This window comes from Aulonocara sp. 'chitande type north' Nkhata Bay, linkage group LG2 (assembly GCF_057382095.1).
Source record: "Aulonocara sp. 'chitande type north' Nkhata Bay isolate Kocher_YH1m ecotype deep benthic linkage group LG2, A_spYH_male_GT1.1, whole genome shotgun sequence".
In the NCBI taxonomy this organism is placed as follows: Eukaryota; Metazoa; Chordata; class Actinopteri; order Cichliformes; family Cichlidae; genus Aulonocara; species Aulonocara sp. 'chitande type north' Nkhata Bay.
Genome location: NC_141345.1, coordinates 16,672,669 through 16,696,935, shown reverse-complemented (window position 1 = coordinate 16,696,935; position 24,267 = coordinate 16,672,669). Strand labels below are relative to the sequence as shown.

The window sequence follows — 24,267 nt, the reverse complement described above, 5'->3', positions numbered from 1 at the left end:
AGAAGTAAGGTTTCACAAAGAGAGGCACTTGTTGGCAGGAGTTTTTTCTCCACAAACTCGCAGCTTTATCACATCCTCTTGGGTGCTGCAGGGTGTGAGTGTGTCAGTAAGAGAGCAAGCCTTGGTAATTACAGGTATTCCCATTATCACAGAGGCTACGAGACTGTGTTTGACACTATGCAAACAGACATAGACAAAGTTCTCGGGCCAGTGCTGCAGGACGTGGGGAAGGGAGCTTAAAGTGGACAGATTAATGGGCATCACAGCGGGAGTCGACCTGCTGGAGTGCGATTGTGGAACTTGGAATAGCAGTATGATTGGATCAGAGGTGGCCAGAGGACTGGACTGAAAGATTGAGAACTCATCAGGCAGAGGTTAATTTAATACTATGGGGCATGATTAGTTTCAAGTTTAAACACTCCTACTCATGTACCGTGCTGCTCTCTACAACATCATTTTCCCAGGAGAGAACATTTTCAGAGGGCAGGAGGTGGATTAGCAGTCACAGATACATTCTTGAGGTTCCAGTCTTGGATTGGTAATCAGCTCTGCTGCTGGAGTGTCCTCCAGCAAGACACTGAAGGTCACCTGGCTTCAGAGCCACTGTTGCTATGCTGACTCTGACCTGTGACCTCCCCCATGAAGGGAGGAGGGCAAGAGGATTTCCCTTTAGGGGAGATAAACATTCATATCAGTATTGCTGTGCTCGGCTGATAACATGACCTGTGAAGGCTCTTTGAGCAGAAGTGAGCATTTTACTTTCTAATATTAAAGCTTTGATTACAGCTCTTAGTGTGTCAGTTAACCACACTAATGCCCACGTGCTGCAGTTTGAACATTTAGATTACATTACTATGTTGCACTTTTTCTTTAACGCGATGGTGCAGAAGTATTGCTCAAAAGGGAGCAGCATTAACCTGAATAGGGGAAAAACAGTGACACACACAGTGTAGATGGTACATTCATTATTGCCAGAATCTTTCCAACCTGCTATTAACTGAGTTTAAGTAGTGCGCTTAAAGAAAACCAAACAGGCTTTTGCTTCTCATACGACTGCTTATTATGTCTAAAATTAATAAGCTGATGTGATAATCTAAAGAGGCCATGATTGGCCAGGTCACAGTGCAGGATGAAAACCAAACCAAATATTTGTCAGTTTAAATCATTTTAAAGATATAATGAAGGGAGAAGCAAAACTACAGACCACCACAGCCCCACCTGTGTGAACTGAATGAAACTTTTGTCCATCTCAAATCACCACATGCACTCTGCCTGATCATCAAGCATACTCCTGCAAAGGCTCGGGTTTGAGTCCAACCCGTCACCCTTTTCTGTGTGTCTCCCCGCTTCTCCTTGCTTTCCTGTCTCTCCTGACTTTCACTATCCAATAAAGCCAAAAAATATTATTAAACACAAAAATTAAAATTTCAGCAGATTGTCCTCTTCGAATAAAACGAAATTCCAGATGGTACCCAAAAATATAACTCTGAAAATAATTTTGTTAAATATTTTCATATTTTTCATTTCCAGGACCTGTGAGTTACAGTTACAGTACCATCGTGAAAATCCAGCTTTCTTTTTGTATTACTGTAAAATTCAACAACACACCATTCAGAAATTGTTACTGGTTGTCTTTTGGAATGTAAAGTTTCTTTGTTAGTGTGTGATTTTTTTTTAAATTTAAAATTTTCAGACCATTTGAAATATATCTGGTCCACATTAAAGATCCTGATTTATTTTGATGTTAAGAAAGACCGGTGCAAACTTCAGGCTTTTATCTTTAATAGTCTTTGACATATTCATGTTCAAATGTTGACTCATATTTCAGTGCGTGGTAGTGGGCCGATGGACTATTTTTCAAAAAAGTGTATCTTAAAAACTATTTGATATATGAAGCTAAAACTTCTCAGCACTCAATATATATGTTCAAACTTTGGACCTTCAGATTGGAGTTGGCACGATGTGCGGTTGGAATGACCCATGGACTAAATGTTTTGCTCAGTTAAAACACAGGTGCTGAATTTGCAACAGCAGTCAGTAGCATTTAGTGCTCATCTACTAAACATTGAACCCCATCGGACCTAAACTTTGCAGTTACGTCTCCAACATGAACTCAGGTAGTAGCACATTATTTAGCTTGACTACTGTTGCTTAGAGGAGATGATGCAGCTGTAGCTATAACTGAAGTAGCTAAATCCATACACAAATTAAATATTATGATTCATGAGTCTGCAGCACTCATGCACATGAGTATTAACAGGTGAGTTAAGAGTCAGGCTGGATTTGTCTGGTCTAATCCTGCCTACCTTATCCCATCTTACTTTCAAAGACCACTTCCAGAGCCTTTCACGGGCTCATTTATTTACAGAAAAGATGACCACCATGCTGCAGGCTGTTTGAAATACTTTGCTGTCTTAGATGCGCTGGGAAAGTCTGTCTGAACTTCTTGTGATCTCCACTAAGATTTGAAATAACTTTCTAGCTTCTTCGCTTTGCAGAGTGAAAAAGGGCAAATGCTTTGAAATGAGGCGAGTTATACGAGATCACCCACTGAAAAAGAAAAAACACAGAAAAGCAGTGTCGTGTTTTATAGCACTCTAAATTTCAGGTATACTCAATAGATATCTGTGGTTGTCCTGGTCCCGCCCCTAAAGATCTAATCAGTAGCTGTAACTGTAACAGATTACCAAATCAAGTATTCGCACTGATGCGTGTGCATACTTCAGGTCCTGACTGTTTCAGGTGTGTGACGTCAGGCGTATTGCTCTACTTGTTATCTCAGTAAGTATAAAAACCAAAAATCTATGTCGGATAACTGTGATCATTTGTTCTCTGTGCTCTGGTGGGATATACTTGAAATATGAAGCCATATTAATGTATACAAATACAACATACAGGGAAAAAAGATTTTAAGCAAAGTCAGCAAACTTTACCTGAATTAAGCTAAAACATTTTCCCCCTGTACTGTGCACATGCGCTGCAACGTGATTGGCTAATATGTCTCCGGTTTCAGTTGTTGATTGGTTCTTTTGGGACAGGTTTAGGACTCACAGACTTGAGGACTGTTTCAGTGCAACACGCAGGGGTGTAGCAAGTCAAGTCTCTACCTCATTTTACACCTTTTGCATTGACCCACTGGAGAAAGCAACAAGACCACCATCATTCCCGCCTCCCGACTGAACAACGGAGATTAATTAAATAAAATGTTTTGCTTTCAACTTCATCTTTTATAGATTTTGATGATAAACTGTTTTATGTGTAATTAATGGATGTTAGACATAATTCTCTTAACTCACATCGACTGTGTGTGTGTGTGTGTGCACATGTGTGAGAATGTAAATTCTCTGATGGTTACCATAGCGATCCAGCAGGTTGTTCTAATGATATTTGATGCCCCGCAGACAATCATGCCTTTCCCAATAGACTCCAATGTAATTGGTCCCAATAGGGGAGAAAATGAATTCAATTTAACTTTATTATTAGAATTCATAATTTTTTTTTTTTAGAAAAGTTGAGAAGAAAGCTGTCAGAAAACCCTCAATGAGTCATAAATCACGAGAGACCAAATTAGATCCTGACAGTGTGAGGAGAGCAGCTGGAGTCGAGCCTATTCAGAAATTAATTAACAATAGAAACCTGTAAACTTGAGAGAATGTAATTGATACTGTCTTGCAGTAGATGTACTTAGAATTTACTTGCCCCCCACCCTCAGGACACTGATTTCAGGATCATTTTGAGTATGTTACTGAATCAGTGGTTCTCTAGAAAATAGTTTACTTACTTCATTTCAGTTTCCTTAATATGCCCTGCAAGTTCTTCAACAAATTTTTCTCCTTTCATCCAGTAGATGATGGGCTTTCTGTTTTCTCCACTGTAGCCAAAAAATGCCTTGCAGTCCAGACTGAGAGGCATACCTGCAACACACAGCACAGCAATGTTAGACGCCACACAGTGCCACACGGAGGATGAATTTGCACTGTTTTGCAGCTGAATCTTTAAACCAGCTGCAGTCCAGGCTGAAGGTAAAACACACATTAAAGATGACACCACACTGAAAGTTGAGCACAGAAGGAGTCATTAAACAAATCTGGCACATTTTGGTTTATATCCTTTCTCATTTCTCCAAAGAGGTGTCCGGATGATAGGGAGCCACAGGGAGCCAGTGCAGAAAACTACTCGAGGTGTGTAGCTGGGTGCCTGCAGGGTCCCTTTGAAATGAGAACCTGAAATAATTGCTGCCTCCTCCTGGTGACAGTAATATCACTTTAAAGAGAAGTGTGCAAACACATTTCTGAAATCATGAGAGGAAACAAAATCACACTAGGTAAAATACTGCTGTGTATCATAAGCTGCAGCACTGCCAACCTTTCACCTGAGCAAATGAGTCTGTGGCAACAGGTGGCATACACAGGAAATGTAGTGTTAGTGAGGCAAACACGTGTCAGCACCAGTGGATTTCTTTTTATCTTACATGGTAAATATATGATTTTCCTAAGGATCTACAAATCTACTTCATAAGATCCTCCTGTACGGTCCCCTTGATTTTGCTAGCCCCAAAATATGAATGCAGGGTCCAAGACCTGGACCTTCAAGTGCTTATTTCCTGAAGTCAAAGGAAAAGCTGTGTGCTTAGTTTGTGGAGAGCAGATTGGTATGTTTAAGGGTTAAAATTTGAATCATCATTATGAAACTAAACAGAGAGAGAAATACGAGAAACTGACTGATGCAAAGTGGGATTGGACATCAGAACCTTTGCTAGCAAAGCTGCAAAAGCAATGAGGACTGTTTTCAAGCTTTACAAATTCAGGGATGATTTTCCTCCAAATCACAAAAACTGTGAAATTTTCTGTGATAGTGAGTAAGAAAGAATGTCGATGGACTCCTAATATGACCTGAGAAAAAAGAAGAATGTGCTTGAACTGTAAAACAGTCACTTTTCAAATGAATCTGGAGCTTTTGTTGAAAAGCAAAGTGAACAGTTTTCTTTTTCTCAGCAGCTCTGGAGGAGAGCGATGTGACACAGACCACTACATACCTGGCAGCTCTGTACTCAATGAAAGGGGCTATTACAAGAAGTTATTTGTTTATAGAGCTAACTGCATGCTTGGACAAGTTTTCTGACAAACTTGAACAGTTCACTGGATTTCAAATGACTCAATTTGACTCTCAGACACAATTGTGTTTGTTTATGTAATTACTGTAAAAAACAACAACTATTGTTTATATTCACATTATGTGGCAGCACACCTCTTAACCGGCACTAGAAGGCATGAGCACATCACCCCTGTCCTCGCTAACTTATCCCATCAAATATCGCATTGATTGATCGCATTGACAACTTCATCATTTCAGGTTTATAGCGCCATGATATTAAAGTTTAAATTAGCCGCACATTTACTGACAGAACAGAAAATATTTCGAGCCGATTCATATTCACTAATATGCCGCTTGTGGCAGATGGCCCCCCCTCCCTGAGCCTCTGGTTTTCCTGTTAAAAGCGTGTTTTTCCGTCCCACTTTCACAGAGGGCTTGCTCAGAGGAGGCTGTCTGATTGTTGGGGTTTTCTCTGTATTGTATGATTTTTACATTCCAGTGTAAAGTGCCTTGAGGTGATGGTGATTTGGAGCTATATAAATAAAACCGAATTGTGACTGAAGTGCAAATTTTCAGCTTTAATTCAAGGGGTTTAACAAAAGTATTTCATTAAATTCAGTTGCATAGTGTACTTGCAGCTTAATTAGTTTGAGCCATGAAGCTTTGATTCTGCAGAGCTCCATATTCAACAGATGTGTACCTTTAATGTATTACTGCTGGAAGAATCAATCAGCAATACTATGAAATCACATGTAAATACACATCTATGGCCAGACAGTATCCACACACACTCATGTAAGACCTTGAAACCCCCATCACTCTATGATTACAGCTATCAGTGGTGATGATGGAGTATTAATGAGCATTCTAATGAGCGCTACCTCGTTAGGCAGTCAATTAGCAGATAATTATGATAGACCTTGGTATTATCATAATGATAGCTCTGTCAGCACAGTCATGAACCAACAGTGAATGTTAACATTCGGTGTATGTCTGTGTAAAGTTAACACTTAAGGTGTTGTTTTTTCATGCGTGGGAAAAGCAGCTTCTTCCTTTCAAGCTTTGGGGGGTAATTATCTTTTTCAGAAGAAATTCAAAACATTTAGAGCAGCAAAAGTAAAAATCTTCACAAACTGGTTACAGGTTGAATAAACATGAGGTTTCCTTCAGTTGGTCAATGCCAAAACGCAACTGTTTTCATATGGAAATGTCTTTATGTTTGGTGTCACTGCGCTGCTTATTTTGATTGATGGAAAAGGACGAGGAGGCTTTGACTTCTGCCAGTCTCGAAATTAGAATTTCTAACAAACTCAGAGAAAAAGTGCCCACTGAAGCCTCACATGTCTTGTGTGTGTGTGTGTGTGTTGGTGGGCTTGCGTGGGATTTTTCTTTTTTTTACCTTTGAGCCTAGTCAGACATCATCCTGCAGTACAGGCGTATAAATACACACACACTTTAGAAATCACTTAAAAAAGAAAAAAAAATCTGGCTTGGAGTGAAATTAGTTTAGCTTGATTGTGTGTGTGTGTGTGTGTGTGTGTTTGTGCGAGTAAGTAGGTGTGTGTATTTGAGCTCTGCAGTAATTGATTAGCACCCCGAGGGTGTGCTTGTGTTCTCAGCATGCTATGGTGATTAAAATCATCAACTTTGTTTGCACTTGTGTGGCGTGAGGGTGTGTGTCAGTGTGGGCGAGTGACTTTGTGTGTGCGTATCTCTCCAGTAAATAGAAACGCAGCCTGCATTTAATACAGCTGAGTCGAGTCATCGTTCCTATTTGTGGCTGTAGCGGCAGGATATTTGTGAGAAGCTGAGGAAAAATGAGGGCTGGTGCTGTATTGTTGTCATTAATAAGAAAGACTGACAGGAATTTTCTCAAGTTGGTGCATCACTGTTTCACACTGCTCCTCTGTGTGATCACAACTATGTTCTGTTTTCTTTGGTGTGACAAACAGAGGAAGGACTCACTCTCCCCGATCACAAGTGAGTTTGCAAACAGAAGTCATGTGACCACAAAGTCAAATTCAATCTGATTCCACCTCTTTGTATCGTTATTGTAGCCCGACAGCCTTGTCTGTACTCCTCAGTGTAGCGTCGCTGGCATTTAGAGATGCACATAAAGAAGCAGCTGAATATGAGAATCGGTCCAGACTTTGCTTTGTCCTTGGTTTAGTTTTTTAAATTCATTTTTTATCCAAGCAAAAGGAGCTGCTGGTATCAGACATTGACATCTGTTTCCTTCGGCCCGTCTTGTGCGTTTTGAGGTCCTTTCCTGTCAAAGGCTCGTGCTGCATTCTAACAGTGAAAAGTTCTCATTGCTGTTCATTTATTACACTGGGTTTATTCATTTCAGATACATCTAAAGAAATGAACAAATCAATTTAATCTTGAACTGAAGGAAACCACTCTGAATTTGAAGGTTGTGGGAATGCACTTAGCATCCTCATCAGGATAGCGTCTGTGTGTGAAGTAAGCAGCACTGTAAACTGCTATCGAAGTGCAGGTTAATGAGTGTCCACAGTAAACTGTAGGCAACACAGAGAACTTTCACAAACTCAGAGGTGTTAATGCAAAACCTGGATTTTGTCCTGGGGGTTCACGCAGTGAGCAGTGCCGTTGTCCTTTGCAGTTTAGAGCACTTTGTTGCCTTTCACAGTTTCAGTTTCAGCTCCACATAATTTTGTTTTAGATCACTAAAACTACCAAAGCAGACAAATGTTTCTAGCAACACAAGCCATTAAAAATTTGCAAACAAGATGTGTAACTGTTGAACCTTAGTGTACAACCTGTGTGGACAAATTTGTATCCCAACCTCCTTGCAACTAGTAAACATCAACGGTTCCTCCATGATTGCATTGATTTATTTTTCTGTCCGAGACCCATTGCAAGTAGTTGACCAATCGCTGACGGACCTCTTTCAAAGGCAGATGCACAAGTTGCTTGGTGGGAGGCAATCTGCCTGCAAACACTTGCACTGTGACTCAGACTGATTGCAGTTACTCTCAGCCAGATTGGTGAGAGTTTGCAAATAATTACCAACTAATTTATGAATGCTGACAGATTGCTAACACATTGTAATCAATCAAAGTCAGGTTGCACCAATCAGGACAACTCATCTGCTTTGTGTCAATATGCAACAAACGGCTCGACTCAGGTGGTTGTCAACTGGTTGTATTCTAGTTACATCGAGTGGACGAACTTTCAGTTTCAAATCTATGAGATTCTCGCTGAACTCTGAAAGTAAGAAGTTAATGTGAATCTCTGTGCATGTAAATGGCAACAGATTTGTTAATCACTAACCGACAAAAGACTGAATCTGTTTTGTTGCCGTTTTATTGCCTCCTCGATGCACCAAAGCTGTTCCGAAGACGGCAAGTGACTGCAGATTGGCTTTGCCAAAACATTAAACAGGCCGTCCACACTTAAACCCCTCAGTGTGGATGATGACAATCTGTCTTTAAAAAGAAAGAATTTTGCATTTACTCAGGATATCTTTGTCTAAAACCAGGTAGCAGTGGTGATGTAGTGATATAACCCCAAAGGAGGTTTGCATCTCCTGCGGGAATTGAACTAGTGGGCTTTGGCTTGTCAAGTAAATGAGCTACACATAGGCACATAGTGGCATGCAATATTACATTTAATATGAATCTTACTGTTACCGAAATATTTGGTGGATGTACAAATCAGCTCGTTTGTTTTAAGTTGACATTTAAAATCGGTCTCAAATGAACAGCAGAGTCACTGAACACCCGCCGGTTCTGAATTATGTCATTTGTTTTGACAGCAATATCCCAAATTCCAGGATGAACTGAACTGCGATGCCAGCAATATTTCATATAGATGAAAAGTGAGGAAAAGGGACACGATAAGATGGGAAATTCATATAAATCTGGTGTCTGTCTTACTCACTTCCTGTAAATCTTATAGCTGGTATTCACATCATTAGTCTGTTTCACTTGTCACTCTTTGGGGTTCCCTGTTCTTTGCTTTTCACATTTTATCACTAAAATAGATCCTCGCTCAAATCTCCTCGCCTCCCAGCCTTTTCCCTCTGTGCGTCAAGATGTTTTTGTCGTCATGCTGTCCCTCGTCTGTCTTTTCATTTGCTTGCTCTCCCTCTTTCCTTTTATAGAAATCTTTCACCTGCAGTGTGCTTTCTATGTGCGGACAAATGCATATTTTATTATGCAAATCCAGGTGATTTTATGCACCTTACACGAGAACTGTTGTAAAGAGTACGACAGGCAGAATAATCAAAGTACTTCTGAAACAGTATATGTCAATGAGATTATTTTTCTGGACAGCATACCAAACGTGTGTGTGTGTGTGTGTGTGTGTGTGTGTGTGTGTGTGTGTGTGTGTGTGTGTGTGTCTAAAGGAAATGACAAAAGAGCAGAAAACATTCAGGTAAAGGATTGTAGGAGAGAAGTAGGACAACTCTTAACGAGGGAAATGAATCATTGAAAACTACCTTCACACACACACACACACACACACACACACACACACACACACACACACACACTGAGAGAACCCTCCATCACTTGACTTGACAAGTATGGTTAAAAAAAGAAAAAAAAATCACTTAACAGACCCAGAATTACTTTGACTGTCATATATTTTTATATTCCCCCATCATCTGCGATTCACCCTTTTTATTAAACCTTGGCCTACTTAACACCGAGATTAATGTTAAATACATATTATTGGATTGAATTGTCCCTTCTCCCCTGGATATTTATGGTTGTCAGGGGAAACCTGGCTGTGTTTCAGAGCAGATACTTAAGTTTCAATTAAGTCATTCCACTGAATTACTGGATGGTTTTTATCCAATGATTGATTCAACTGTTTCTACTCTGGCAGGTTTCTAAGAGTGAAGACAGACCGAATGATTCAATAAAATTATATTGGACCAATACGAGTTCTGGTGGATATGAAGGACCGAACAGAACTCTGTGGGAGAACTGTGAAGCTCCTGTGAGCCAGTAAATAAAACCAACTTAGAACAGCAACTGTTCATATCTGTTTAAAAACCCTATTGCTATTGCTCTCTCCCTATTGAGGCTTTCAAAAAACTGCCTGGATTTGATCTGTTGTACCCTTGTGTCATCCTGTGTCACATAGCTAGCTTATTTGACCTCTGGGCTGTAAGGGGGTGCAATAATCTTCCCTTAGTTTCCTCAGTAGGTTAGAACAATCTTAAGGTGGCACATTTATTTGAGGAGTAAATACGCACAGTCCAGTTTGGCTTTTAGTTATTTTGACTGTGTTTAGACAGGTTGCGGTCATAGACTGTATCTAAAAGATGGAGGTGGCCTCTCAGTTTGTAAAGTGAAGTGCACACACAGGTGTCTTTGATATCATTGACTTTACTGTGTGATTACAGCCTCAGTCACTAATTTTCATGTCATATTGAATACGACATGACGATATTGACGATATTGTACTATTTATATGTCAGCTTGAAATATGGAGAGCCATTATATCTTATTCCAGGTAGACAGTAAACATATTCCTCTGCTTCTCTGTGCGCCCTCTGCATGCTGCCTTTTTAGGACCCAGCAGATGTTGGAGCAAAGACCCTATCCACTTCTGACAGCTAGCCACAGTTAGACAAGGCTTGCATAAGCACATTGTTTAATTCTGGCAGCAGCATGCTTCAGTGACACTGATTTAACCAACGCACTGATCCTTTCCACATAAATCTTGCCTCTGTGCTAGAGAGTTAAAAAAAAAAATCTGCAAGAACTGCACACGGCTGGAAAAACACTCATACTCTTAACAAGTCCAGACAGCTCCTCTGGAGCCAGATTGTACTCTGGCCTTAATTTAGGAGCACCAATTGTCAAATATTGCTAAAAACTCTTGTCACATACCACTGGTTCTCATCGTAGAGGTCTGGACCTTCAGGGGCTTGCTAAATAGCCTGGATTTGTGAAGCAGTGAAAAGACTCCAGTGACAGGAAGAACATAAATACTGGATTTACAAATAGTGTACTTGTATATTTGATGGGCACGTTGCATAATCTATAGGGATTATGCACTGTGGCTAAGAGGTTAATTATCATGTCTATTCCCAGGTTAGGGGCCCTGATAACACGCAGCATAAAATTAAATTATCTGTCTAAAGGAAAGAAGGGAAGTGCTGAAGGGAATGCAGTTAGGTGCATGGATGAATCGCGGCAGCTGAACCTTGGTGATAATATGTTCCAGAGCACAAGTCATTATTATAAGTTTATATATACTTTATGTTTCTCTTAACAGTTTATGGTACACTTAATGGTCTTGACATTACATGGGTACACCCGTGACTTTATATTCCAAGACACTTGCTCAGATTTTATGCACTTTGTTCAGAAAGGGGAGCTCTTTGTGCACACAGCCCTGCCGATGACTCAATATTCTCAAAGCAAAAGCTAATACGGGAACTTTCTAAATGCTCCGAGCAGAATAGACCTAACAAGCAGAAAAAGATGAACATGATGAAATTCTTTCCAAAACAAAAGTCTTGTATATATGTATTTTAGCGCAGACTAAGATCAGCCTCACATCACACATGTCGCACGTTCTCGAGTAAAAGAGAAAGTCATCCAGAACTGAAACATAGACTTCCCATCTGCTTGTCACTGCGTGTTTCTGTCTCCCTCTTAGACACGCGCACACACACTTTCTGAGGAATGATCCATCTCAGTCCATCTGTTCATTTAAAAGCACACACAGTGTAAGACCTTAAGGTGATTTTGAAATGCTGTGGGTGTGTGTACGTGTGTCTGTGTGTAGACCAGGTATGGGGTGTGTGGGGGTTGTCTTGGTAACAGCTGAGTTTCGGGTCTTGGGCTCCAAGGGAACGCAGCTGCACATGGCAACACAGATGGTGCCTCAGACACAGGCGCGCACACACACACACACACACACACACACACACACACACACACAAGCTGAATGCTCACATACAGAAATGCATGTTCACACACTTAGGCCAAGCGCACATACACACACAAACACACGCAAACACACACACACAGCCACGTGTAAGTAAGTGGGCAGCTCAGCTGTAACCTGGGAGGCTGTTCATGCTTTCATTTCTTCTATTTCCAGACATCCTGCCTCTAACAAATTATTCCATTTTAATTTTCAATCCTTTCTATTTTTAGGGAGGCTCTACACCGCACCGACTCTCCTCAGAAACGCCATCCTTTGTGCCAGATACATTTTTAGGGGAAAGTCACTGTTGTTTGTTGCCAAGTGGTCAATGCTGTAATTTCTCTATTTCTTTTATTATATGCTGCATTTCCTTCTCCCTAACTTGGATTTCTATAAGTGTTTTCAGCTGTGTTTTGTGATGGCTAGTGTTTTGACCAATGCATTAAACCATATATTTTAGATATAAGTTTTAACAGCCACCATTTTCTGAAATTTGATGTTTGAGAATAATGTATTTTGTCATAAATTCAGTTTATTTTGAAAACCTCAACAGGATCTTCAGCTTTATTGTGAAAGGAATATGTGGAAAATAAACAAGTGGATGGCGGAGCCACACGCTGGGTTTACTGTCGTTGTTGCTAACGACAAAAAACAGTTGCTTGTCCGACTGTAGTGTGGTTATATTAAATATATTAGATAAAGAGAGAACTAAGAAATTAATATAGCCACTACGGTGACCATCAACACGATGAAAAAAATATTGCCATAAACAGTTTATTTTACGACACCACGAAACAAACGACAGCGTAATATGACCCAATAGACGTTTTAATATCGTCATCCGATATAAATCGTTGTATCAAACAGCCCTATGTCTGTGCACTGGAGCAGGAGCTCTGTTTCGATTAGCTTAACAGTGGGAGCAGCTATGGTTGCTACAGCTATTGCTCGTCCAAAGTTAAAATACATTTCTGTCCATATCTTTAAACTCTGCACAAAATAGAATTTAAAATGAGTGTTTGTTGTTTTAGAATAGTTTGAGCTATCTGTATTTCCCAGTGCTTCCAGTCTTTTTGCTAAGCTAATTCACACTAAGCTAATCAACTCAACTCTTTCAGCAATCTGGTCCTTCTCCTTTGACTTCTGGGATCAAAAAGACATTTTTTACCCAGAGCTAGCTTACTGGATATGTTCTCTTTTTCAGAACATTCTCTCTAAACCCCAGAGAAGGTTGTGTGGGAAAAGTTTCTGAATACTCAAGACAGGCCGGCCTAGCACCAACAACCATGCAGCATACAAAGCCACTAAAATCACCTTTCTTGACAGTTCTGGCTCACTCTTTGAACTTCAGACTGTCGTCAAGACCATGTCTACATGGCTAAATGCACTTAGTTGCTGCCAATGTGACTGGCTAATTAGACATTTGCATTAATGAGCTGACCACTTGAACTCTACAAGTTCTACAGTAACATTTTTCTAGCATCCCTGAACTTGAATAGTTACAATTTTATTGATTCTAAATTACAATAAAAGAAAAGAGACAGGAGTAAAATGCTATAATATGCAACGGTGTCGTTTTTAGATGTAAAATTTATGTTTAATTAACACATTAACATAGTATCTTCAACAGATGGTGTTAGAGTGCAGAAGCCAAGCTAATTTAGTTTTGATCAACCATACAGTTTTAGAACCCATAAACGAGGTTCCATCACTAACCATGATGAGGTGGTTCTGATGGAATTTGAGCCTATTAAACCCCTTTTATGTACTGAAATACTCATGCACATGTATACACACTCACACAGACAGTTTAATAAGGTAGCTGGCAATTCAAAAACAAATGGTTTATTTTTAAATTATCATTGCAATTAAACATTTTTAATACTGATGGAAAATCAGAGAAAGTTGGATAAAAAAAAGAAAATGAATCGAAAAGTTCAAAAGTTAATGAAAGTATTGCCAGTAATTTCACAGAAGTCCATTTTTAACATGTTTCCAGTGATATGGAACTGTTTGAAAGCCTCCTGCAAATTTTCAATATAATTTGACATTACACTCCTTCGAGAGAAACTGCATATTATTTGATAAATATGAGATGGGGAATCATTCCTTGAAATGCAAAGGCCCAATTTCCTGTCTAACAGGAAATGAAGCTGCCACAAGTTGGAAAGAGTCATATTTGATTATTGTGAATAAACTAAATATTTCTTCATATCTGACTTTATCACTCTTCCTTCATCGTCCTCTTCGTCTCGATTCATCCCCACAAACAAACACTCCCAGTCACACAGTGATACCACGTGAGGTGATTCCCATGAAAATAATAACTCTCCCAGGAAAGTAATAAAGGGAAATCCAGCCTCCTTCTCTGTCCATATTTGGCCATTTTCTGACAGCTCTAATTAACCAAGTCCTTAATGCATCTATACCTGACACTTGATTAGCTGGGGGGCTGGCCTCGTTAAGAACGGTTTTAAATTAACAGATGAAATTAGATTGGAGATTACATCAGATATGCTTGACAAGGTTAATTAAATGACCAGCCACAAGGGGAGTGTGTTAAATCCAACATCTCCAACAGATTTAGAACTGATATAGTTTGGTTCCTGATTCTAAATTACAGCAAAATACAAAAAGTTAAGACACTGTCAAATATAAATAAAACAGCTATGCAGATTAATGATACCTTAGGACTGGAAAAGTTAATGCAAACAGCAAATGGTGGATAGTTTATAATATTGACAGACTCCAAGTATCTGGAAAGTGGTCCTAAAATGGACTGGGCTCAGTGGTATGGGCTGAGGAACACTTCTGAAAATTACTATCAGGAAACCGAAGTGGTCACTGTATCCAGCGTGAATTTCAAAGGGTAGCAACTTGATGGTATGAGTACACACAAGTGCACATGGGTGAAGGCATCATTGATGGTTAATGGTATGGTTTGTGAACTATATTAGTTGTAGTTTCAATAGGGCAAGACACGCCAAACTGGAATGGTAAATGGACTGGTTTGTATATAGTGTTTTTCTACTCTACTTTCTACTCAAAGAGATTTATACAACCCCATTTTCATATGTCTAAGTGTTTTCTATTCACATGAACGTACCAGGGGCATTGTGGGGTTCAGTGTCCTGCCTAAGGATACTTTGCCATGTAGACTGGAACAGCTAGCGATCGAACAGGCTAACTTTTGTTTAGCAGATGACCTTGTGACCTTGTCATTTTAAAGCTCAGTTTTTAAAACCTTACAATGTAACTACAGCCCAGCACATCCAGCAGTATATTAATGACTAACCTCGTATTGTGGATGGATGATCTCAGTTGTTCTCCTGACTGACCTTTGGTCTGTTTACAGCATCCTGCCATGCAATTGCATTTGTCCGTAACCATCGGCAACCCTCATGTTAACTTTTATTGAGTGGAAAAAAGTTAGCGTTCATCCTCCAGCTTCATTGTGTTTATGTTATGCTAACACAGCTATGTAGCTAGCCACCACGTAGCACATCATTATATACCAGCTAGTCCAACTTCAGTAACCCTACAAACATCACTGCTGTTTAGTTTTCTGTCTTCATTTATGTTGGAAGTGATAGCAGAGCTGTACGTTTGAATTTGTTCAGAAATCTCTCAGTCAGAACATGCTATGTCATGTTTAGGTGGAAACTAGCGAGCTAACTTCCTGCTAACTTCTAACTCTGTTAATTGAATAAATTCTGTTTTCATGGATGCCTGGATGTTAAACTTAATTGTTACACCTGGTAAAGCAGCAACACTGACCATTTTATTAAAGATGAAAGAATTTAGACAGTTTTTAACTCTCAGTGAGGCCGCAGCGTTCGTTTGACTGAAGCGGAGTTTGGACCCGGAAACGGCTAATGACTTAAAGACTGAACTGCAACACTGTAACAAACATGTCCCATTTAAAATGATCAATTTTTTTTTTTAAAAATCCCCCATGCTTTTCAGTTTCTTATCAATTGCTAACAAGGTTATGGAAGCAATAGCATTTTCTTGTAAGGCAGGAGGGATTTCTATACTGCTTCTGGGAGAGGTCTGTCTGGAAGTTGGGGGAGACACACTGAGGGGTTTTGAACAATTTGTGCATCTTAATAAATAAACATCAATGTCTAGAGTTTGGACAATTTTGCTTCACATTAAGCCAGAAGATGTGTGTAAGCCTGCAGTCCAACCCAGGTAGGTCCCAAGCCACCACTGGAAATAAGGACAGAAAAGATGAATAAAAATGATAATAGGAATGAACAGATGGTTTTAGCCTTTGGGGTGGTTGGCTGTGAGCTGAATAAAGAAACAGGAATCAGGAGGGGAAGTAAAATAAAGGATGAAGAAAAGAAAAATCAAGAAAACCCACATGAGGTTAGGAGTACTAATAGTTTTGGTCTCAGTGGTGAAACTGTGTGTGTGTTGAGGGGTTTTCATGACAGAACTGGGTGGGAGGTGATGGCTGACTGACAGCTGTTACCCGAGAGTCCCAAATCATCCAAGAGTGTTCTACTTCTCTATCTTAGAGCCAATGGTGAACAAAGTAAACTAAAACAGGATAGCACTGAAAATTAAATTTGGTCCCTGATTTGTGTGACTCATTTGTGGTTTGAACAGCTGTAGGCCTTCAAATGACTGGACAGATTTAATTTTGTAAATAGTTTTAGGCTGCAGCTATTGCAGCATTCCCAGTTGAGCAGATCCTCATAGACTAGAGAGAAAGTTTGGTTTGCCGTTTAAAGGAGACCTGTTCCTCCAGTCCAACTTTAATTCTCGAACTAAAGTAGATATACATGTAAAATATATATTACACATTATTTACTTCAAAATAATACACATTCATATCATACACAGCCTTGTTATGAATAATAACAAACAAACAAAAACTATTGAGTTCTTATCTCTTTTTGGCCAAACTTCAATTTCCTCGTATTACCTGGTTTCAAAAAGGTGTGAACAGCAGGGACTGCAGTGCAGGCAATACTATTACATTCAATGGTTTCAATATGTGAAATGTTCAATAAGGGCATGCTCAATATAAAAGTATATATATATATATATATATATATATATATATATATATATATATATATATATATATATATATATATATAGACACAGAGAGAGAGAGACAGAGAGAGACAGAGAGAGACTGAGTAGTAGTAAACAAAGGTACTGAAGGTTCATTGTAATGGACTGGCAAAATGTCTATGGTATACCCTGCTTCTCACCCTATGATAGTCGGGTGGGGCTTCACCCTCCCTGAGGCCCCGAAATCCCAATTTAGACAAGGAGAAGAAGATGAACGGATGGATAACAGGTTCAGCTATCCTAGGTTAACTGGTGACTTTCAATTAGGTGCTGGTGTGTTTCTGTGAGTGTGTTGTTTTCTCTAAACACTCTAAAGCGTTCTTAGTTGACTTAATTTATCACTCATCAAGCCTCTAAAATGATTTATACATCTGTACTGAATATCCTCAGTTGAAACCTGAGCCACGGTTAAACATTTGTTAGTTTTAGCAAAAACAATCTTGGGTGATTTGGAAAAGGGCTGTTTGGATATTAGTACCTACCACTAATTCTGGAATTATCTCTGCATCTCTAGATACACCTTGGCATCCTACAGCGAGGATGATGACACTACATAGTCTTAGGAACATGCTGTGCCGGTCTGAATGTCAATCAACCTGATTTGCTCCTGTTGAGAAGTAGGTTAGACACAAAGCAGTACAAAGAAAGCTAAACATTACACAAATAAATAAATGTTACATGAGTCAGATCAGACTCGTTAGCATTATCCCAACAAAGACAGTTTTATCATCAGCTCAGTGTCAAAGCAGTCTGCTGTGGCAGTGTCTGTACTGACCTAATGTTCACTCTTGTCACATTCTCTTATTGGCGGATGTTGGGCTCAAATGAACTGCCAGCACTATCTGAGAGCCAGATTCAGAGTACAAGCAGTGCAAAAAGAAAACAGTGTCATCTAAGCTCCAACTGTTGCCTTAGTCATTATTCAGCTGCAAACCAAATTATGAGAGTGCATGGTTGTCCGTTCACTTTTACTCCTCCCCCTTTGTGAGTGTGGACGCTTCATCTCTTTGCTCTCTAAATGCTTTGCTTCTTTTATTGATTTTTACCGATTTTTATGCTGATTTTTTCCCTTTTTTCCATATGAGCTTACCTGCGATAGCTTCTGGACACTTATAGATCATTAGGACTAAAGTGTTCTTAACAGAAACAGCAACATTTTTATAGTTACCTTATCCTCAGCGCTCCGTGTGTCTGTGGCCTAGACACAGCTGAAGCCTGATTACAGCGTCTGGGCACCGAGCAGCCTCGATAGCCTAGAAAGGTGCTAACCGCTAGGCTAACTAGCAACAAGATGCCTTCCCTCTCCACAGATGACTACCACAGCCTCCTGCAGAAGATTGCAGCACTGGAGACAAAAATTCATCGCTTAGAAGTAAACGTGGAGGTAAATGGACTGTGTGGAAATGAAACAACCTTGCCTTTGACTCAAAACAATGGCGATGAGCAAGCTAGCACACAGCTAAGGAGCACAGATAACATGACCAAGAAAGTAGACTCTGTGCACTATTATAAATCCTCAAGCGATAATCCCCCCTTGGACTGTCTTGGTGCAAAACCAAGACATAAATCATGTCTCCTGGAAGGGGGAGGACGTACCACAGGCAGGGCACAGCGAGCTGAAATCTCTGAAACCGACTGGCCTTCACTTCCTACGAGACAGAGAAGCTCTTCTACCCCTGTATACGAGAGGAAACAGGACTGGACAACCGTGAATAGGAAGGTTAACAACAAACCTTCAAAACAACTGAATGTGAAACTGCAGAACAGATTTGCTCCACTATCAAAGGACCCTGGATCTATATCGGATAACCATCCATCTAAAAGTAGCGAAGTAAGGCCTGAAAATCCACGGGGAAAGCTAAAGGCTAGGCCTGAAACGCTGATTGTGGGTGACTCTGCTGTAAAGGATGTACAAAGCATGTGCGGTAAGAACACTAAAGTCCTCTGCTTTCCTAACGATATGGTCAACATCCTGAAGGAGAGAATTCTTCAAATTGCAGATGAATATCCAACTGTGACAAACATTGTCCTGCATACAGGGTCAAACGATGTGTCCAAACAACAATCGGAGGTTCTGAAACGGGACTTTATTGGATTATTAAACACTGTAAACTCTCTGAATGCAGCTGTATTCATCAGTGGGCCTGTACCGCCGGTCAGAGGAGGAGACGAGAGATTCAGCAGGCTGTTTACACTGAATAAATGGCTTATATCAGCATGTGCTGACCACTCAGTGCATTTTATCAACAACTTTAATATTTTTTGGGAACGCACGCATCTGTTTAAAGCAAATGGATTTAATTTTAACAAGTCAGGGGTGAAACTGTTCACCTCCAACTTGTTTTATTCCATACGTCATCCATCTGTGCTTGGAGCCAAGGCTGAGATAAACGAGGAGTTATCTCATAAAGAGGAACAAACAGTACTCCAAGAACAGACAAAGCCCAGCAGAAACCTTGAGGAGGAGCTCCATCTGCCCCCACCCGGGAAGAGCCTCAGAAAGGAGAGACATCTTTCTCCCTCCTCCCCACACCTGAAATTCACTGAAGAGATGATGGAGCGGGTCAATGCTGGGCTCAGATCTACCCCCCGGCCCAATCCCTCTTTGTCCCCCATAAACCCCCCACCAAAGCAGCCAAAGGTTCGCCACCGAGCCCCACCCTCAACAGAGCAATCGAAGTCACATTGCCCAGCCTCGCCCCCCTTAGTTCCTCCTTACCACCTCCATGCTTTGTCTCCGCAGTCTGATGTGTGATGTGTGGAGGGTCCGGGCTGCGAGGATTATGGCAGTGGTGACTTTTCCCAGGAGAAGCTGGGACCCTGTTTACTAGAAGGTTTTAAAATTTCTGTACTTTTAGGTGACAGAAGGAGACATGTGGCCTGGTCAAAACACAGAGAGCTGCATTCTAAAAGATCTTTAAATATAGTAAACATACCTTGTGTGCCACAGACTGCTCCCAAACACGAGGGGACAAGTAATGCCTCTAAAACACTTAAGTTGGCTTTATTAAACGTTAGATCTTTAGCTGGGAAAACATTTTTAATTAATGATTTAATCACTGAGCACAGCCTTGATTTTATGTTTTTAACTGAAACTTGGTTGGACCAAAATAACAGTGGAGCTGTTCTCATCGAGACGACCCCTCCTAACTACAGTTTTATCAGTGAGGCCAGGGTGAGCAGGAGAGGAGGAGGGGTTGCTGTCTTATTTAATGAATCATTTCAATGTAAGCAGCTATCTCCTGGAAGTTTTCAGTCTTTTGAATATGTGGCTTTACAGCTGAAGGCCCCATCCAAAGTTGTGTTTCTTAATGTTTACAGGCCTCCCAAATACTGCACAGACTTTTTTAATGACCTCAGTGAACTGCTGTCTGTGATCTGTGTTGATTTCGACTGTGTAATTATTGTTGGGGATTTTAACATCCATGTGGACAACCCTCAGGACAAAGGGACTAAAGACCTGAGTAACACTCTGGGCAACTTTGGGCTGACTCAGCATGTAACAGAGGCCACACATAATAGAGGACACACTCTTGACCTACTGATCTCCAAGAGCCTGAGCATTTCAAACATTACTGTGTCTGATGTGGGCTTATCTGATCATTACTGTGTTTTCTTTGAAAGTAAAATCTCAGCCCACACAAATATATCAACAGCAGTGATCACAAAACGGTGTATAACTGAAGACAGTAGTGAGATCTTTAACCAGGTCTTCCCATTAACACCTGACCTGTCCAAAGGTTCAGTCAATGAGCTCGTCAATAGCTTTAATGCAAAAATGTTAAATGTAATGGATACTATTGCCCCCATTAAGGTGAAGGTTATCTCTGGAAGGAAAAAGTCTCCATGGAGAAACTCCACACTAGTGAAAAATGAAAAAAGAGAGTGTAGGAAAGCTGAGCGCAGATGGAGAAAAATAAACCTCCAGGTTCATTATGACATCTATAAAGAGAAACTTCACAATTATAATTTACAACTGAGGAGTGCAAGAAGGTCCTACTTCTCTGACATCATCACTAAAAACAGCCATAATGCTCGGGTCTTATTTTCTACAGTTGACAGGCTAACAAACCCTCCTGTGCCAGTGGCAGCTGAACTTCATTCAACCATGGCCTGCAATGACTTTGCCAAATTCTTCACAGACAAAATCCAAAAGATTAGACAAGCAGTTGGTACATCAACAGCAGATCCAGGATATGTACTGTGTCCACCGAAAAACTGTTTAAACACCATCAAACAGTTTCACCCGATTAACAGCAAAGACCTGGAGGACATCTTAGGTCAACTGAACTCCTCCTCCTGCTGTTTAGATATCCTGCCAACAAGTTTTTTCAAAAAGGTCTCAAAGACTTTGGAGTCAGACCTGTTAGAGATCGTCAACTTTTCCTTAATGTCAGGTGTGTTTCCAGAACCACTAAAAACTGCTGTAATCAAACCTATACTGAAAAAGGACAATCTTGACAAGACACAAATGAAAAACTACAGGCCGATCTCAAATCTCCCATTTTTAAGTAAGATCATTGAAAAAGCAGTTTCTCAACAGCTCAATTACTTCTTAAAACAGAATAACTGCTACGATGCCTTCCAGTCAGGTTTTAGACAGAACCACAGCACTGAAACCGCTCTGACAAAAGTGTTTAATGACATATGTCTGAACACAGACAGTGGAAAAATGTCAGTCCTAGTTTTACTGGATCTCAGTGCAGCATTTGATACAGTTGACCACAACATATTACTCAAACGACTGGAGAACTGGGCAGGTCTTTCAGGAACTGTACTAAACTGGTTCAAAACATACTTAGAAAACAGGAAATACTTTGTATCAATAGGTAACTTCACATCCAAATTCAAATTCAAATTTTATTTGTCACGTACACAGTCATACACAGTACGATATGTAGTGAAATGCTTGGACAACTGCTCGTGACCTAAAGAAAACAAAAAAGGAAAAGGCTATGAATAAGATAGGAAATAAATATGAAAAATTAAAAAGGGTAAATTTAACTAGGAAGGAATAAAATATAAATTAAGGTTAAAAATGAAATAACTGTACAACACAAATTAGAATGAAGGGTAAATTTAACTGGGAGAATAAGATAAAATATATAAATTAAAGTTGAAAATAAAATAACTGTACAACAAAATACACAATATAGAACTATATAAGAATGTATGAAGAAATATAAATAAATATATACACAATAACAGCAGCGTGATTTAAGTAATGAAGTGAAAACAATGTCCAGAAAGTCCAGTGTGTGTGTAAGAACTGTATGTGTGGGTCAGTACTGTGTGGTGGTGTGATTGAGAGACCGTATCGCCTGCGGGAAGAAGCTCCTCCTCAGTCTCTCTGTGTTGGTCTTCAGGGAGCGGAATCGCTTTCCTGACCTCAACAGAGAGAACAGTCTGTTGTTGGGATGGCTGAGGTCCTTCACGATCTTCCTGGCCTTGGTCCAGCACCGCCTGCTGTAGATTGAGTGCAGGTCAGGGAGCTCGGAGCGGATGGTGCGCTCAGCTGACCGCACAACCCTCTGTAGAGCTCGTCTGTCCTGCATGGTGCTGTTCCCGAACCAGGTTAAGATGTTTCCCGTCAGGATGCTCTCTATGGTGCACGAGTAAAAGTTCCTGAGCACCTTGGAGGGCAGTTGGAAGTCTCTCAAGCGTCTGAGGTGGTAGAGACGCTGACGGGCCTTTTTCACCACGGTGTTGATGTGACAGGACCATGACAGGTCCTGCGTGATGTGAACTCCGAGGTATTTGAAGCTGTCCACTCTCTCCACTGGGCACTCGTTGATGACGGGGGTCTGGTAGTTCCTCTCCTGCTTAGTGCTGAAGTCCACTATCAGCTCCTTTGTCTTACTGACGTTTAGAAGGAGGTTGTTCCTCTGGCATCAGTTCTCCAGATTCCTAATCTCCTTCAGGTAGGCTGTCTCGTTGTTATCAGAGATCAGGCCCACCACGACGGTGTCGTCAGCAAACTTGATGATGGTGGTGGAGCTGGTAGTGGCCACACAGTCATATGTGTACAAAGAGTACAGCAGGGGGCTCAGGACACACCCCTGGGGGGCTCCAGTGCTGAGAGTGGTGGAGGCTGAGACATGTCCGCCCATCCTTACTGCCTGTGGTCTGCCAGTTAGGAAGTTGGAGATCCACTGACACATAGATGAGCTGAGTCCCAGATGCTCCAGCTTGGTGGTGAGTGTGGAGGGAATTATGGTGTTAAATGCAGAGCTGTAGTCTATGAAGAGCATTTTAACATAATTCCCCCTTCTAGTGTCCAAGTGAGTGAGTGATGTGTGGAGGAGATGAGAGATGGCATCGTCTGTGGAACGATTTGGACGGTAAGCGAACTGTAGTGGGTCCAGTGTGTCTGGTAGTGAAGAAATGATGAAGTCTCTGACCAGGCGTTCAAAGCACTTCATCACTACTGAGGTGAGGGCTACAGGGCGATAGTCATTGAGAGAAGCAGGGTGGGGTTTCTTCGGGACAGGAACAATGATGGACTCTTTGAAGCATGTGGGGATCACCGACTGAGATAAAGAGATGTTGAATATCTCAGTGAACACAGGAGCTAGCTGGTATGCGCAGTCTCTTAGGATACGACCTGGGATGCCGTCTGGCCCTGCTGCTTTCCTGGTGTTCACTCTCTTGAAGGCTCTCCTTACTTCATGCTCGGAGATGACGAGCACGTTTCCGGTGCTGGCAGTATCTTCTTGTCTGCAGCCGTTAGCGCCGCTAACACTAGCATCGTTGGAGTCCTTAGCTGCAGCCTCGAAGCGAGCATAGAAAGTGTTCAGCTCGTCTGCCAGAGTCACGGCCACGTTCGTCATACCGGTTGTTGGTGCTTTATAGTCCGTTATTGTCCTTAGTCCCCGCCACAGGCTCCTAGAGTCACTCTGTTGGAGTTGTGACTCTAGTTTCCTCCCGTAGCGCTGCTTCGCCTCTTTCACCGCCCTCCGCACGTTATATGACGCGGCTTTGTAGGGGTCCATGTCCCCCGTCGTGAGTCCCGTGTTGTAGGCAGCGGTGCGGGATCTCAGAGCGTCGCGGATGGTTTTATCCACCCACGGCTTCTGGTTGGGAAGCAACCAGAGCAGACAAGTATCACATGTGGAGTTCCCCAAGGTTCCATCTCTGTTTAACATTTACATGCTCCCACTG

The 24,267-nt window shown here is 41.0% G+C and overlaps 1 protein-coding gene across 5 annotated transcripts in view; it reads right to left on the bottom strand.

Annotated features, from left to right (window-relative positions):
* Window positions 1–24,267, bottom strand: part of il1rapl2 (interleukin 1 receptor accessory protein-like 2) — a 483,040-nt gene that overhangs the window by 42,928 nt on the left and 415,845 nt on the right. For all 5 annotated transcript variants that reach the window (XM_086305892.1, XM_086305858.1, XM_086305868.1 and 2 more), the window contains exon 8: window positions 3,782–3,914. In XM_086305892.1, coding sequence (XP_086162018.1) covers window positions 3,782–3,914 — 133 coding nt within the window. The remainder of the gene's footprint in view (window positions 1–3,781; window positions 3,915–24,267) is intronic.